Source organism: Plectrocnemia conspersa, unplaced genomic scaffold (assembly GCF_051122295.1).
Source record: "Plectrocnemia conspersa isolate PC_06_02 unplaced genomic scaffold, ASM5112229v1 ptg000006l, whole genome shotgun sequence".
Taxonomy (NCBI): domain Eukaryota; kingdom Metazoa; phylum Arthropoda; class Insecta; order Trichoptera; family Polycentropodidae; genus Plectrocnemia; species Plectrocnemia conspersa.
In genome coordinates this window covers 10,507,094-10,525,043 of record NW_028277170.1, presented here as the reverse complement: position 1 = coordinate 10,525,043, position 17,950 = coordinate 10,507,094, and the positions used below count along the sequence as shown (strand labels likewise).

Here is a 17,950-nt window from a genome sequence, read left to right as displayed (position 1 = left end):
GAGAATGAGTGGATAGAGAAATCGTCAAAGATTGGTTCGAAAGTACGCGTTTCCCCAGAAAGCAGTATTTTTGATATATAACATTCATTTTCATCCGAATGAAAACATATTGAAAAACAAACGACTGTTTGATGGTTACAAGTTTAATTCAACTAACTGACCGAGGTTGCCGATAAAGATGATGGCCTTAACAATTTTTGGGAAAAAATATGATATTGAATGCTATACATGGAACGACACAATCTTGGTCAAAAGTAAAGCCAGTACCACTTGTTCGATCGTGGAGAAAGATTTTATCTACCGTGGATATGTATTTGATTCTAAAGAGACCGAGGCAAGTTATATTTCTGAAATATACAGATTCATGAAATACTTTGAAAATGTCGGTCGGAAAAAAATCGAAGAGTGGTTTACTCGCCATTTAAATGAACCGGATTTTCAATGCTTGAATGATGCATGCATGAAGATGCATACAATGCATGAATGAATAAGATATCAAATATTAGTTTAGTCACAAGACGGCAACTTTTACAACTTTACTGGGCTACATTAACCAAAGAGGTTTGAATATAATGATTTAATACCTCTTAGAAATATTCATACTGATTTTCGAATATTAAATATGAGACTAGGTCTTAAAATACTAAAATAGTAAACTTTACAGGAAGTGAAAAATTAATTTATAGATTTACATACGCTATTTTTTATATTTTTATAATATAATATTTCACAATTTATTCATAAGAAAGTTTTTTCATACTTCAAACTAGTATCATTATAACACTATATTATATTTTGTCAAGAATGAACATTTCTAATGGTGGAATAAATATGATGTTGTAACGTTGTTAATATAATATAAATAAAAAAATATAATCTTTGTCGCAAATATATTATACACATTTAAAACCATACAAAAATTGATAGTTTAGATTATCCAAGTTTTCAAGTATAGTATTATATCAAAATATCATACCATAAAAAAGCATTTGGGGAAAATATCTGTGAAGTCATGATGTTCAGATTTCTAATTAATAAATACAGTTTTATTATTTTTATTTGTCCTTCATAGTTGTTTTAAGAAACAATATGCACGTAGTTTTAATATAATTTTTTGATTAACTTTTACTTGTTAAATATATATATATATATATATATATATATATATATATATATATATATATATATATATATATATATATATATATATATATATATATATATATATATATATATATATATATATATATATATATATATATATATATATATATATATATATATATATATATATATATATATATATACATAAGTACTTGATATAGTCCGAAAACATTTTAATAAATCATTCATACATATTATAGGTTTTGATTGCAAACTTAAAAAATCCTAATTTTTTATTAAAAAAAACTGTGCTTAATCGCGTTTACTATTTTATAATAAAATTATATTTTTGCTTAAAATTGAACTTACGATTTCGGTGGTTTCTCCATGGTTTCTGGGAATTTATCGTCGCTCCCGAATTGTACGTGTTTTTCTAGGGAGCTCGTAGCGATGTTGGTCGACTCGGACGCAGGATCTGATACTTGAGTGTCCGAATCAAAGCTCAGTTTAAAGCTCTCTTTTTCCGTTGGGCTGGTCTTGGCTTCGGGTTCTGGTATCGAGTCTATCAGTGTTGTTCTCCATGAAGATGCACCGTCGTCGCCAGACGTAGAGAAGAATCTGCGTCTCACTACTTTGCCTGGCTTCAAGGGAACATATGTATGGGGGTAGCTCTTTTTGCGATGCGCTAAAAATATAAAATAAATAAATTTAAATTAATAAATTCACAAAAATCGCACATGTTTTCCTAAAAATGTTAGAGAAGATTTTTTTACAGAATATAATTTATCTTATGAAAATACTTAGATTTTTTCAATATAACAATATTTATTACAATACAAATTTTAATTAAAATCATTAACATTTTCTGTATACTAATAATATGTAAAATTTCACGATGATTTAAGTTTTTTGTGTACAATAACCTTCTTTTAAGATATGCAATAATATTAATTGCATTTAAAAAAATTTAATTTGTGCTTTTTATTATATATATATATATATGTATGTATAAATATATTGTTATAGATAATACGTGTTCGTTAATTGAAAAAAGATTTGTTGTAATTTTTAATATGGATTTTAATGTATAAAAATGTATAAATATTGTAAAAAGTAATTTACATTTACGATAGCGTATATTATACGTAAAATTTTAATTATTTCCTTAATTATGGCCTTATCAATTTATGGAAAAGAGATGCTATACATGGAATAGCACAATCTTGGTCAAAAGTAAAGCCAGTTCCAATTATTCGATCGTAATCGTGATAGCATATTTAATACGTGACAATTTTAATTATTTCCTTGAAATATTAAATTAAATATTCTAAATATAAAATATTTTAATATAAATTATTCTAAATATAAAATAGATAACGATGTGCTACATTGCACAGAAGTGGTAATTAATTTGTGTCATATTTCAAGAGGACCACAGATTCATTGCAACTATTTAGGCTGTGATAATCTGTGGCTGGACTATCACAGCCGATTGAAAATATAAACAGATAAACAATATCTACGCCAATATTAAAACTGCTAATATGAGTCTCTTGAAATAATCAATTTTCTAAAACTAGAAAGACGTGTCAATTATATAAATAAAATAGCTATCTTTACAATTAACACTTTTTACGTTATTATTGTGTGTTCAAAAGAGCGTACTTTTTATGGTCAACTAGATTCCAAAAGTTTTCAACACTACTGAGATTATAAATTGATGTAATTTTGAAATTTCATAATTTCTTCTTTAATTTTTTATGTTTCTTCCTGAAAAAGTTGCGGTAATATACATTTGCGTGTAAAAAGAAATACAAAAAATATGGCCACGGGTTCTAAAATGGTAAATAGCTATAATCTACTATTGCACTAAAAGTTTTTTAAGATAACTAATAAATAATGTTGGATCCAAACTATTTTCACAAATCACTTTTTCATTTTTGGAAAGTGTAAAAGCAATTTTTTCGCTAAATTACACCCATACCTAGATACGTTCCACGAAACTTGGCCACAAAGCGAAAATCCGTATAAGGAATCAATTATTCTAATACAAATTCATACAAATTCAATGGGATTGGTACCAAATTTGTTTAATATGTAACATGGTTTATCATTTAAAATGCATTTTATCTTTTTATTTCATTTAAATCAAAAATACATACATAACAAGTACATACATTTGTACATAAAATAATAACATACTCCAAAAACCAACAATAATCCATAAACAAAAATGAAACAACTTCATGTTACATAAAATATGTGTATGTATACATACATATTTTTTTTTAAATGGCTTTAATCTGAAGACGATGAAGAAATGGTAACCTGCAGATCACTGTCATCATCATTTTTCGCTGGTAAGGACGGGCCTGGCTTAAAAAAATTGTACAACGTTGTTTGTCTTGCCTTCTTAACTATTTCGTTCTTCAGTGATTTATAACAGCTAATGGCTGAGTTAATTTCTCGAGAAACTTTAGCGTTACGTTCGACATCAGGATCGTTTTCAAGGAGGATGTTTATTCCTTGTTCGAAATAGGAAAAAGCTTTCGACAATTTTTTTGATGTTAGCTGTTTGGATACAACAGGCTCTATCTCTTCATCAAATGCCGGTTCTGCTTGCAACTGAATGAGTTCCTCATATGAAAGGGGTTCCCTATTAGCTTCAAGTTAATCAAGCACATAACGTTCGTTCAAACCTTGAAAGCCGAGATCACGTGCTAGATCCAAAATGTTTTGTCTAATTTCAGGACGGCAATTAACTTCTGCATCAGTACTTTTTACACATTCTGGCCATATTTTTTTCCAAACATGGTTCATTGTTGTTAATTTTAATTACTTCCATGATTCACTGATGCTGTCAACAGCATCCTTGATGTTATAGTTTTTCCAAAATGTTTTAATTGAAGATTTACCATCGGTTTCCCTTATAAGTGCTCGGAAAGTTCGGCGTAGGTAATATGCCTTAAAAGTAGCTATTGCACCCCGATCCATTGGTTGGATCAAAGCTGTTGTATTTTTCGGAAGTTACTCAATCATGACATCTTCAGATAATTCGGATAAATTAGTAGCATGCCCTGGTGCATTATCCAAAATTAGCAAAGCCTTGTTGCTTAAGTTATTGTCTCACAAATATTTTTTCACTTCTGTGCAAAAGTGATTTTTGAACCAATTCTCTAAAGTAGCTTTAGTCATCCAAGCTTTGTTGTTGTGTTCAACAAGAAAGCTTGGATGACACTTGTTCAGGTTTATAACCACCTCTTTCAATAATTCCCTTTAAAATGTTGGGATATTCCTTAGATGCGGCCTCATCGGCGCTAGCTGCTTTACCTTACATTTTCAAATTATGCAAATCAAATCTATTTTAAAATTTTTTTAAAAATCGACATCGAGAAAAAGTTTTTTTTGCCGTTATAGCGAAATATTTTAGGCCGTAAATCGAAAACGTGCCTTAATTGAAGAGGGCCGTTATAGCGAAATGCCGTATAAAGAGCGACCGTATAGCGAGGTATGGGTGTATTTATCTAAAACTATATTTTATTTAGATTACTAAAAAATCTTTTTAGATTAAATAGTATTTTTAGTGCCAGAGCGTAATGACAATTAAATTGATAAGCCAATGAAAACATTATTATTTATTAATTATTACATACATACGAAAGTATGGATCACCATCCCCATACGTACGATATATGTACATATATTTTTACTACACGAGCCAAGACGTTCAGTTAATTTAGTATTTTAATCAAATATTGTGTAAATACTACCCTTTTTGGAATGGACAAAGCACGAAATTCACAAAAAAATACTTTTATTGTAATCGCGGAAAATTTAGGTCTTTAGTAATAACACAGTATTAGACTAATAAAAAAAGTATTAAAAAAAATCCTACAGATTCACCAATTACTATTTTAAGTTTTAATATCGTAAAAATATTTTAAACAAGTGCGTATCGTCCGTGTCATTCACCAATGTCATGCATTAGTATGCACCTGGACAGCGGTGATTTTTTTTGTAATGAGTTACAATTCGGTATTTAAAAAATCATAGGTAACTCTCTTTTTGATTATTATACAATATGGCTAAAATTAATTTGGCAGAATAAATGTTTTAACCCTTTGCAATCACATTTATTTTCAGATGATTTTATTTATCTTACGCTTTGCGCTTAAAATTTATATAGTGCTTGTTATCGCCATTCACGATAAAGTAGTAGTCTAAAATAAATGAAAAAAGGTCTGGCGGTCCATATACCTGCCCTATACCTGTACATATTCATTGCAAGTCGAGTCGATAATTATTTGTCAATTTAATTTACAGAAAAACATTACAGAAAAAATCTAATAATAAATTCATAATCGGCGTTTCATTTTAGTACAAAATATATGTATATCATACGTATGGGGATGGGGAGCCATACTTGAGTATGTACGTAATAATTAATAAATAATGATGCTTGCATTAGCTAATCATTTTAATCGTCATTACGCTCTGGCACATAAAATACTAATTTTACCGCCTATATCTCGTGAATTTTTATTCTTAATTTTTACTAAAGTATTTTTGCGCTTTTATGACGTGCTCTCTTTTGTCAAACGCTCATGTGATTGTCTGCGCATTTGACGCGTGCTATTATGTTACAACGCTCTTATGACGCAGCGCTTATAATGCAGCGCTCATATGACTGCGCTCATTTGACGCACGCTCTTTTGACCGGCTGCCAGCGGGCGCATACAAATAGCTCCACGGAGGCATGTGTGCCCGCAGGCACAGGGTTGTGAAACCCTGCTGTAGATGAACGAACAATAATAATATAGTATTTGCATGGAAGGACAAAGAAATTGTCACGATGTGCACTACGCGTGACCCAGCAAATATTTACAATTCTCATATACTATGTTAAAAAAATGGTGAAAGAAATACAGTATGAAGATTTTTTTTAATATGTGATCGAAAACTATATTTATATATGAAAGATTGTTTTATGAAATATCATACGATTTACAAATCTAAGCAAATATATAGTACGTAAATATACAAAAGTAATTGCAATGTACATTCAGCAAAATAATAATAAAAATACAGTATATTACATGTAAATAAAAATGTGTTGAAAAGCATTAGTGTTGTGTGAATTGCAATAGTGATCCATTAACTAAATACTATTCACAGGGTATACCCATAATAAGTAATTCATAAATAATAGGTAAGAAACCATATTCTTGTAAATATATAGATAAAAATATTTTACCAGAAACGGTTGAAAAAATTGTTTCAAAATTTACCAAATGTCCAGCCGCAATACAATTTTCGCGGACTGGAATAACTACCTTATGTAATAAACAGGGCTGTAAATGCGAAGTCGTAAAAATTCACCGACTTCCATCAACACCAAAATAAAAGGTGTTGTTTTTACATATTTCCATATATTAATATTAATTTTAAATCTGTCGCACATAAATAAGAATGATGTACCACGATGTATTTTTAATGAAAATAATAATAAATTTAAAAAAAACAATGTTAGTTAAATAGTTAAGAAGACGTGGCAATTTCTAATTTTTATTTATTTATTATTATTTTTATTGCTATAAATTTTATACGCTAATAAAAAAGGTTGATTTTATTAGAATTGTTAAAATCAGAGTCGAATTCAGAGTGGAAGTCAGAATCGACTCCAAAAGTAATAAGTAATGTTTTGATTTATTAACAGTCAGGACATCAAAGGCAATTCAATGTATAACTATTGTATAAACAATATTTCTTTATGCTTACAAATATTTTTCAAAAGCATTTACTTGCTTTAAAGCTTTTTACTCAAAATTAGTTGTTATATAATATATTATATATTTTAAAATTAGTTGTTATATAATATATTGTTATATAATATATTATATATTTTTTACGGCTAGAATATAAACTAAAATTACATAAAAATAATTTTATTGATCAAAATCTAAAATCTTAATTAAAAAAATTACAATGATTAATACTATTTCTTAATATTTTAAAATGTACTGCTTATATATTTAAATATATAGAAATATAATATTTATAATCAACTAATTTTATTTCGGCAAATTTACAAAATGACTAAAACAGATATTAGCTTGAAATTATTTTCAAATCTAATATAAGGACAGAGAATGAGAAAAAACAGTAGATAAAGATTTGATAAGTACTAAAATCATAAACACAAAACCGACGATTCTTCGAATAATAATTCTTAGAAATACCCAAGATTGGGATTTTTCTTTATACCTATATGTATGTATATGATACATAAACATACGTATGTATTAATTTGTTTTAATATATTTTATCCATTCTTGTTAGATACTGGTGCTAATAAATTTTTTTTGTAAATTGCCAGATCATAAATATTTTAGAGGCGGGCCAGAAATCAAAATTAAATTAACGATTTTAGCATATATTAAAATCTAGGAATTTTAATAAAGTATCGTAAGAAGCATTTTACACAGGGCACTGAAGACGCTATCGAATTATGTCGAATATGTCACAGCGCAATGCGAAGCAATAAGAGTAGTGATTGCAATAATACCGAGAAAGAAAATAGTCAATACCTGACATTATCATTATTTTTTTATTAATAGATAATAAAAATGAGAAAAAAATAATGTCCATTCATTCAAAGTTGAACTGAATGTTTTATTGCTAAATTTGTGTTGTAATATATTGATAAATGTTGATACATGCTTACGAATTTTACGTATTCAAGAGTCGGAATATTTTCTTTGAAGATATTAAATTAAGATGTAGTAACTATTGTCAGAGCACCAGGGGCCAAATCGGCAATTTATTCCAATGAAATATATTCATATATCACGCATTATTTTTGGTCAGTTATGATTTTACGAAAGAGCCTTATGAGAAAGGAGCTCTTAGAAAATTGTAAATCTGTTTGTTTGAAATGCAACATATTTTTTGATTGAGATGTGATTTAATTATATAATCATATTTTAATTATTGCAAATTTAATATATTGTATATTGTGGAATATCTCAATTATTTTTATCTTCGAAAGATCTAGACTAGTGTTAAAAGTAACATACTTTAATTTTAGCTAAATATTATAGAATAAGTAAAAAAGTAAATACTGCATAATATTTTTTACGTTGTTTACATTTCGGTTGATCCCTTTCAATGAACATTATTTTATTCTCCGCTTCTGCTTTTAAACAATATGGGAATCGTCGTTTTTATAGTTCTAAGCCATGGAGTTATTGTTTTTAGTAAATAAAATCTATGGATTTAAAAAAAATGGTACTACTGGTACTTTAGTTTGTAATACCGGTAGTACCGATTTTTGCCCTAATACCGGTATTACAATTCCTAAATAAGAGCACATACTGTCATATCTCGGTCATATACTATGAAATTTTAAAGAGTATGAAAATGTGAAATTTATATCCAAATCACAGTGCTAGCAATAAAGGTATTGGTCTATACTTATTTATTTTAATTAACTTACCAGAACTGTCCAGTAGATCAAGTTCCTTTCTTGGCATTTGAGATGAAGTGCTGGCATCTTCTGAGTTGAATAGGGTAACCGGAAGGTTATTTTCATTTGTGTTAAACATTTCTTCACATTCGTCGTCTAACAACACTGCGCTAGACCATGTAGGCTTCTGAGGTCCATCGTCTCGATAAGTAATCTGAAAAAAATCAGTCGATTAAAATAAAATTAAGATAAATTTCGTATCACAAAAACTGAAGGTTTTAACTAATCAAATATTAATAATATTAAGAGTAAACTCAACTGGGTGTCAATTAAAAATTTTTTTTATCGCATTTAAAATTAAACACTAAAGACATAATAAGAAGTACGTCCCTTACACTATGCCGAACATATATAAAATCAATTTTATGCTTTATTAATAATATAATTAAATTAAAATTCATTCTCCTACAACTCAAATAAAAACTAGCGTTTAAGTTTTACGTGTATTTAACCGCCCTACTCATACGAACGTACGTGATACGTTCGTATGGGTATTATAAAAAATATTTTGCAAAATCTTTTTTCGAGAACCTCTGACTTGCAAAGGATACAAAAAAAGGATCACAAATGAGTCTATTGCGTATTTTTTTCTGTTATATTGTAAACAAGTATTGTTATTGTAAAATCTAATGAAAAAAAACCCAATGTATTTTTTAACTACTTTTTGAATAATAACCCAGAGTTAATAATAACGATAATAATAACAAAGTTGAATAATAACGAAAGTTTTCAATCTCTACGACTTCCATATTATATGATTTAATAATAACGATAATAATAACAAAGTTGAATAATAACGAAAGTTTTCAATCTCTACGACTTTTATACTATATGATTTCTTAAGATTTCAGATTTTTCTTTTAATGATACTTAAAAAAATGCCTATAGATAAATAATTCGGTATGTTTATAATTAAAAATGTGTGATTTAGATCAATGTTTTTAGTAGTTATAAATATATTATTAATAGCCACGATTTTATAATTATTGTAGCATAATTTGATTTGTAACAAAGGTAGTTTATAATTATTTTTAAGCTTTATTTTAATATAAAATAGGGGAAATTTTTTTTTAATATTTACATTGAGTATTATATTAGGATTATTCCAGCGCAAAACTAGCTAAAACCGCTATCTATGTCATCACCATGATAAACTCATTTTTTATTAATATGACTTCAATTGACACTTTTATATAATTGTTCTCGGCAAATGTAGCGACTTGCAAAAAATAATAATTGATAAATAGCGCACTGTTAAATTGATCTTCAAGTTAATTTAAAGTTGAAAGATAATAAGATAAATGATTTGTAAAATCAGACCTTGAAGACGACAGAATCAACTACTAATGATTTAATCAATTGAGAAACTAATAATATTATAAATAATATATTTACAGAAATCAAAAATATTGTTTCTAATTTCCGTAAAAAGAAATATCACTACATTATAATACATTTATTAGTAAGTTTTCTCTCTAACTATTACGGTTACATAATAAATCCAGATCTCATGATAAATAATGAAATCCAAAAAAATAATATGTATTATACAATAGAAAAATGAACATATTTTAATTATCTTAAAAGGATCCAATGTGTTTATAATATAAAAAGCTGGTATCATCTTAGTGGGGCATAAATATCCATTCCAGTTTCTCTATGTTATTAATTTCTCGAGTAATGAGAATTTTTATTTTCCCTTCCGATTTTATCAAAAATCCTCGAGAAATTTTAATCAATAAAAAATACATGGAATATATAATAAAATATAATGTTGTAATTATTTTTATATTATTGATAAACAGAGAACTTCAATAGTATGATGATTAGTTTTAATGGATGCGAATAATCAAAGGATCAGAATTTCTTACAGCGCGTCGAATTACAAAGAAATTTCGGTCTCCCGAAATTATACCCGAGTTTTAGCGAAAATTGTCAATAACAACTGTTGCTACTTTACATGTTTCATATTTCCAACAAGATAAAGATAAGAAAACCTCTTAACTATTTAAAAAGCTTCCATTCATTTTTGCAATCTGCCAATTCCTACGCGGAGCAGTTTCTTATTATCTGATTATTATTGTAGTTATTAAATTACCAAAGCAAAGATAAGGCCGATTATAGTGGTTGAAAAAATCGTAAGCAATTTTTTTCCATTTAAATAATTCTAACCTCTATTAAAAACTTTTAAAAATGCATATCTTTAAGCGTCTGGCACGGACATGCCCTTTTTTATGCAAAAGTATAAAAATATTTTTAATTTAATAAATTTAATTTTTAATATAAAAGGCTCTTGATTTGGTGTTTTTCTCAAGAAAAACTAAGCATAAGCTCATAGAGAAATTTCTAGTTCTTAGACAATATATCACCAAAGGAATACACCATAAAGCAAAGCTCTGTTATCATTTAGTGAAGCCTAGTAATTTATTGATATTCGTTAATAAGATAGAGTCTAGAAAGAATAACTGTAATATTGTTTTAAGATTAAAAATATTATATTTAGTGTATTAGTCCAAAGCAATTTTATTGATCAGATATAAAAAACTATGTCATGCGTGATTAATGTTATACGTAGCAAAAATGATAAGTCACGCACTATAGTATTCCATTCGAATCCAAACGGAAAAGATTATAAAATCGATAGTTTTGCATAGATTTAAATTTTGTAGCAAAGAAAACATATTATGTAAGAAATAATTTTCATATAGTATAAACACGCTTTAAAAATAAAAAAATGTTGGCTTTCCCAATTGTATTTTTCAAGATCAATAGTCGATTATATTAAGCCCGTATCCACATTGCCACGCTTCATACAACCCTATCATCCTAAAACACGCTAGGAGCAAAGTTCGCGACCTGAGTAATGCTATAAAATAGTTTTATTGACTTATAAATTATTACATGACGAGTAGAGCAAGTCTAAAAAATATTTTTCGGTATATTGTATTGAATATCACTTATATAGTTTGTAAGATTTTCTCGTCTGGGACCGGATTGCCTTTCTACCTCCGAGTCGCGAGACCAAATATCAATATATCCATCCACATATATGTACAATACATATGCACATACTATCACGGCATTTCCTACCGAGTGAGGTATTCAGCGAACAATGTATGTAAAAACACACAAGGGTATATTTGTGCCAAACAACGAAGTGAACCTCATAGTAATGTTAAAAGACATGTGATTTTTACGTTTGCTTTGATCTTACAGGACATTTAAAAATACTATAAAAGAGTTGGACAGCTAAGATTTTATGAATCATGGCCCGAGATTTTAAAGGAAACCATCGCGGCTATTCTATTGTGTTACCAACGAAGACGTTGTGGAAAATAAATATTTTTAATTATTCAGCCATCACAGTAAGTGGGGTAGCTGGCGAATGAGTCATTTGGTAAAAGTAAATTTATAAAAGAAAATCTGCATTATGTTACAAAATGTGCCCCGAAAGGACAAAAATACTTCGTGTTTTTTATATTGTTGTTCGATGGATCGGAAAAATATCAAAACAAATTTAATAAGAGGTGTGATAAATTAAAACTATTTTTGACTGCCTCGGATAAAAGCAAAGATGCCCATAATACAGATATTTTCATTAAACACGGTCTGATTTAAATGAGAAGTGTTATTTTTACTGAATGTCTAATGAATGTGGTGATTAGGTGCATGCGTTTTTTAGAGGCTACCACTACTTCAATAGCATTGAAAAATTTTATTGACTTTCCACACAGATTTTGTGGGTGGATTATTTTTTCTGTGTAAGGCATAACTTATTAATCAGTTAACTTTGTTTTGTTAATATATAAGATAAGAACTTAAATAATATAAGATATTAACATAAAGTTAACCCTTACAGTTAATCATGAAAAGTTGCACTACGGAACATCGAATGGAAGTGGTCGAATTATTTTTTACAAAACAACAGTCAATTATTACAACTCATTGTAATACTTCAAATCCATATATAATCCATATATGTCCATACTATTTTGCTTTACATATAAAATTTGTTTGCAAAAAAGCAGCAGTAGATGTCGCAATAACAAAAAAAATGTATTTTTATAGCATTAGATTCAATAAATGAAAGTCTATCTATTGGTTTTTATTTTGGGTTGACGCCGGTCCGCGGATGTAAAAAGGTTGAAAAGCACTGGTCTAGAAAATCACTGCAAAGAATTTTAAAGAACGATCTGCACCTTTTTCCATACAAAATTCAACTCGTGAAAGTATTGCACCCATTAGATCCGGAAAAGCTCTTCGAATATTTTGTCAGGCAAAACAATAATTTTATTGACATGTTCTTCATAAGCGATGAAGCTCGTTTTTATTTGTGTGGATATTTTAACAAACATAACCGCAAGCTTTGGGGTTCTGAGAATCACAAAAAACTCTGTACACAAAAATAATTGAACCATATTTTTTTGAGAATAACAATGGTCATTATGTGTTCATCACAGGAGACCGATACCGGACAATGATTTAAAACTTTTTGGTGCCAGCTGTTGCTAATACTGCACTGAAGTGGTTTCAGTAAGATAATGCAACTTCTCGAGCTTTAATGGATTTGTTGCGCACAATTTTTGGAGAATGAGTAATTCCGAAAAATGCGGACTTTTCTTGGCCACCACGTTTCCCAGATCAAACTATGCATTTTTAGTATAAAATATATTTATTGCTTACTGAATATTCAAAAATAACTGCTTGTAATAAATTTATTCTTGAACTTACACTTTTTTTAAAAGTAAATTACCTTTTAAAACTTTTTCAAAAAAATTTTATAAAAAAAGTTTTTTATTGCTTTTCTTTTAGATTTTAAAATATTTGTACTAATAAAAATAATTTACAATATTTAACATCTCTGTAAATAATGTAATGATTGATCAATCGTACATCATTAAAGCATCTGAGTTTCAATTTAAATAAATTTTCACTAAAATGAGAAATATTTATTTTTATTTAAGTTTTAATATAAAATAAAATTATTACTAAAAAAATTAATTATACGGTTGGATTTAATTGGAATATAAAATCAACGGAAATAAAGTTTCAGCGATGAATATTAAAAGAGTTTTGACATGTATCAAAAGGGTATCGATTGGATTGAGTAATATTTGTATGCACACACTTCAAGAATTTTGAGGCTACTGCGATTGAACACTTAACTGTTGAAGCGTGTTAACGATATCGATTTATATACGTGGTGATACAAAAGGAATTTTGGTAAATTGTGTTAATAATTCGTTCATCGAAATTTATGCATAAACATTTTCCGTCCGCTATTTTTTTTATTAATTTTTGTGGTACACTATGTTTTATTTATATTCTATATTGTTTTCTTAATACTTATTTAGTTAAAATAATTTTTATATTTCATAATTTTATGCTCATCAAAAAAACATGTTTAATTAGAAAATATTCCTTAAAAAAAAATATATATATATTATTATATAAAGAGGCATTTTAAATGTAGGAACTCATAAAATATTTGTAGCTAAAAATATGCATATAACTTACAATGGAAAGAATGTATAGAATTTATTCATTGTTATTAAATTCAATATAATTTTTTAACCTAATAGAATTAAGTAAAATATATATATCCAATATGACATATAAAAAATTAAAATTTATTAGATTCGATGAGAAACCTAGCATAAGTAATAGAAGAAAAAAAATGCTGATATATTGCATATATTGTTAATGTTGCACAAAATTTATTTTATTTTATATTTTTATTACAGTAAAATAAATAAATAAACAATTCTAATCAATAGCGCATAGTGTTATGCGATATTTTAAATTTAATTTAGTATGTTATAATTAATAAAAAATATAACATAAATTAATAAAATATTCAGTTTATTTTTGCATTTAAATTCTAACACATTTACCTACATATATATGTAACGTATACACCAGGAGTGATCTAACTTTTAATTCTCGCTGGTGACTTGATACTAAAATTAATGATAAAGATTATAATACCCTATTCTAAATATATGTATTAAAAAACTTTTTAAACATTGTTTAATTTTGTATGGAAAATATTTACAAAGCTTTAAAAAGCTTTTTTTATTGAGAAAATATCAAGATACAATACGGAATTTTTAATAATAATTAAATGTAAAATTTTTATTTTCTTTATAAATGTTTTAAAAAAAATATCAAGGGCATATAAATTGATACATTTTTCCTAAAATAATAGTCTTTAGTAAGTTCATAAGTGTTGAATATATTGCAATAATCCTTCAATAACTTCCATTTTAGGTTTATGAATGTTGTAGAGATCTAAATAATAAATTGAGGTGCCTTATACGATCACATTTGTATATCTACAATATTAAAAAATTATTTCCAAGACATATATCCAAGAAACTTTGCCACGCAACAAGATTCATAAGAATTTTATATTACATGTATTTAGCCCTTATATATATTTAGCTCTTAACGCTCTTTGAAAGTATCCAAAGTACTTCAATAATTAAATTAAAACATTGTGAAATATTTCCACAAAATCCTTAAAGTACACGAAAACTTTTACACGAAGGATTATATATTTATAATTAAAATAATCAAAAAATACGGCATATTTTTAAATTTTTATCTTGACTTTATTGAAACTGTCAATAAAATATTTGCTTATTTAGATAATTAAAATTAAATTATACTTTTTGGTAATAAAAATGGGGAAAAGAGCTCCAAATTTTCAGTTTATTTCTCAAAATTCTGTCTTGGAAGTTAAGTTAAATATAATCGCACATTTTTTTATAAAATTAAACCTATACATACCAAATCGTTTCAATGCATTTTAATTATAAAGATTAAATAACACACAAACTTGAAATAAAATGATTGTATTAATAGATATTTTAATTTTAATTCATTAAATAAACAGCACTAAACATTTTATTTTTTAATATTTTTTCCATACACTAATAAATGTCATTTTTTAAATCTTAATAAGTTGTTATAAACGTTTTTAAATATAACTTATAAAATTATAAAGATTTTCCCTACATTTATAAATGTAATTTTTAAATGCTAAATAATCTTTAAAATAAGTCTTACTCTATTTAATACAAAATTCACAAAAAGAATTAGGGAGGTGCGTTTAAAACCATATAAAATAAATAAAAATCGGTTGTTGATTACGCAATGTGACAGTAGAATAAAATTGTGCTTTTAAGAATATCATATGGTAAGTTAAAGTTTTTCGTATTTTATCCAAATATATTTTTTCCATTCTAAAAATACAATTTTTAAAATTTTGTCACATCCAAGGTTTTATTTGATAAAAAATAATATTTTACATTAAAATTAAAAATACGAGTTGCTTTTAATATAATTTTAATAATATTGTCGAATTATTAACTAGAAGGTTAAATCAAACGGAAACTTATTTAAACTTTGTATTGCTATCATTCAATATTGAAAACTCTATAAGTTTATAAATGTCATTTTATAACACGTGTTAATTAAAAAGGTATCGCTAGATGCGTTTAAAGCAGCTTGAATGCTTTAGTTTTAAAAATTCGATCATTTTGATAATCGAATTTTAAAGATTTTTATCTTTGATATACTTGAAATACATATAAAAGTTGTTAGTAACTTATTGTTTGATTAAACTATCGATATCGAGTAAAAAAATATTTTTAAGAAAAAAACATTTTTGTATTTATTCATAAGTTCTCTAGCTAAGAAAATCGTTTTTAAACATGTTCAACTTGACAAATTTAAAACGAAAAAATAGTCTAAAAGTTGCTTATGAACATCGAAAAGTAAAAAAACTCACATGTAAAGTGTCCTAGTAAGATATTTTCCGCGAAAATTTTCCGAAGAAAGTTTCAGTCGAGTTCACTTTTTACGCGGACTGTAAACAGCGATAAAGTGGAACCGACACGTGCTGAGCGTTCGGAGCTCGGAGCTGTAATGACGCTATGTAGCTGCGCAGCTTCCATATCGATCCAGCCTTACCAAGGTTCTTTTATAAACCCCTAGAACCCCTAGTCCTGACCAACGCCCGCCCGCGCCACCGAGTCTCGGTCCGCACCGACCAGCCGCATTCACAACCTACCCCCACGCTAGGCAGGTTGCCTTTGTAGCACATTTTCAAAAACTTTTTCTGACCAATATAAAACGTATTTACTATATTTCACGGGTTGCTAGACACCCAAGAATGCCGATTGCATTAGTGTGCGTCACCGGGTGATTAAAAAATGTTTACATTTTTTGTTATTAATTAATTTTGTGTTTGTTTTTTTAGTATTATTATTTACAAATTTTTTAGTATTTTTTTACAAATCCTAGTTTTTTTCGGAGAACCTAAAGCCGCACGTGTTCCGTTATTTTTAAATTCCCGAACAATTGCTTGTATCCTTCTGACCGACAGCTTTGTCGCTTCGGCTACCTGGTCCATAATAGGTACAACCTAAAAATACACATATTGCTTTATTTACAAATATTTTGACTAGTGTATTATTTTAAAAATAATTACCGAATCGTTGCTTTCATACAGCTTTTTTAAATATGTATACAAATTTAAAACAACTTCTTTTGTTTGCCCCGATAATGGTCTTCCTCTTCCTAATTTACTATACTCCGACATCTCGTTAGTTGGTGAACACCGTGTATTTCACAAACTAAACAAACAACCGTTCCGCTCCTTACCAAATCAACTACTGACTTTGCCCATTTATCCCCGATGATGTCATTTTAACCAATCCTGTGCTAGAGCTGACCAATCAGAGCTCAATGCATTTACTAATTCTTTTACAGGAACCAATAAGTTGACAGATTCACAGATACACTAGTACTAATGCAATCGGCATTCTTGGGTGTCTAGCACTATAACCATTATTGCTATATACGCGCGATTACTTTGTGTAAATTGATAACAAGAGTTTCAGGCTCACCAGCTGAAAATATAAAGGAAGTTGCAATCGTAGCATTAAGGTTTTTATATTTGCTTTAGAACTTTTAAATATGAGTTGCTTTAACTTTTATCAATTATGAACCCAACTTTCTTGAAATATAAACTTAAAGTTATAATCAAATTGGAGACTGTTTCAACTAGCATTTTAAGTGAACATTAATTTATATAAAAAAATATAAAACGTGGCAGTTTTATTAATGCAGTTAAATTTATCATTTTAAATTCTATAAAAAGAAGTAAATATTTATTATACATATCTAATATATTTAACCTCTCCTTCCCTATAAAATAACAAAACCATAGGCCCGCAAATTTACTCTGCACTTTCTTAAGAAAGTAGAAATAAACAAAATATCATGAACATTTAAGTTTAATAACAAATATTT

The 17,950-nt window shown here is 27.5% G+C and overlaps 1 protein-coding gene across 3 annotated transcripts in view; it reads right to left on the bottom strand.

Moving 5' to 3' along the window:
* The window catches only part of Ae2 (anion exchange protein Ae2), a 105,465-nt gene that overhangs the window by 19,367 nt on the left and 68,148 nt on the right, over nt 1-17,950 (bottom strand). For 2 of the 3 annotated variants that reach the window (XM_088188042.1, XM_088188043.1), the window contains exons 2-3: nt 8,600-8,783; nt 1,474-1,789 (exon numbers count right to left, since the gene is read on the bottom strand). In XM_088188042.1, the coding sequence (XP_088044168.1) occupies nt 1,474-1,789; nt 8,600-8,783 (500 nt within the window). Of the gene's footprint in view, nt 1-1,473; nt 1,790-8,599; nt 8,784-16,424; nt 16,564-17,950 lie in introns of those variants that run through there. The other variant, XM_088188044.1, reaches the window with a different exon arrangement.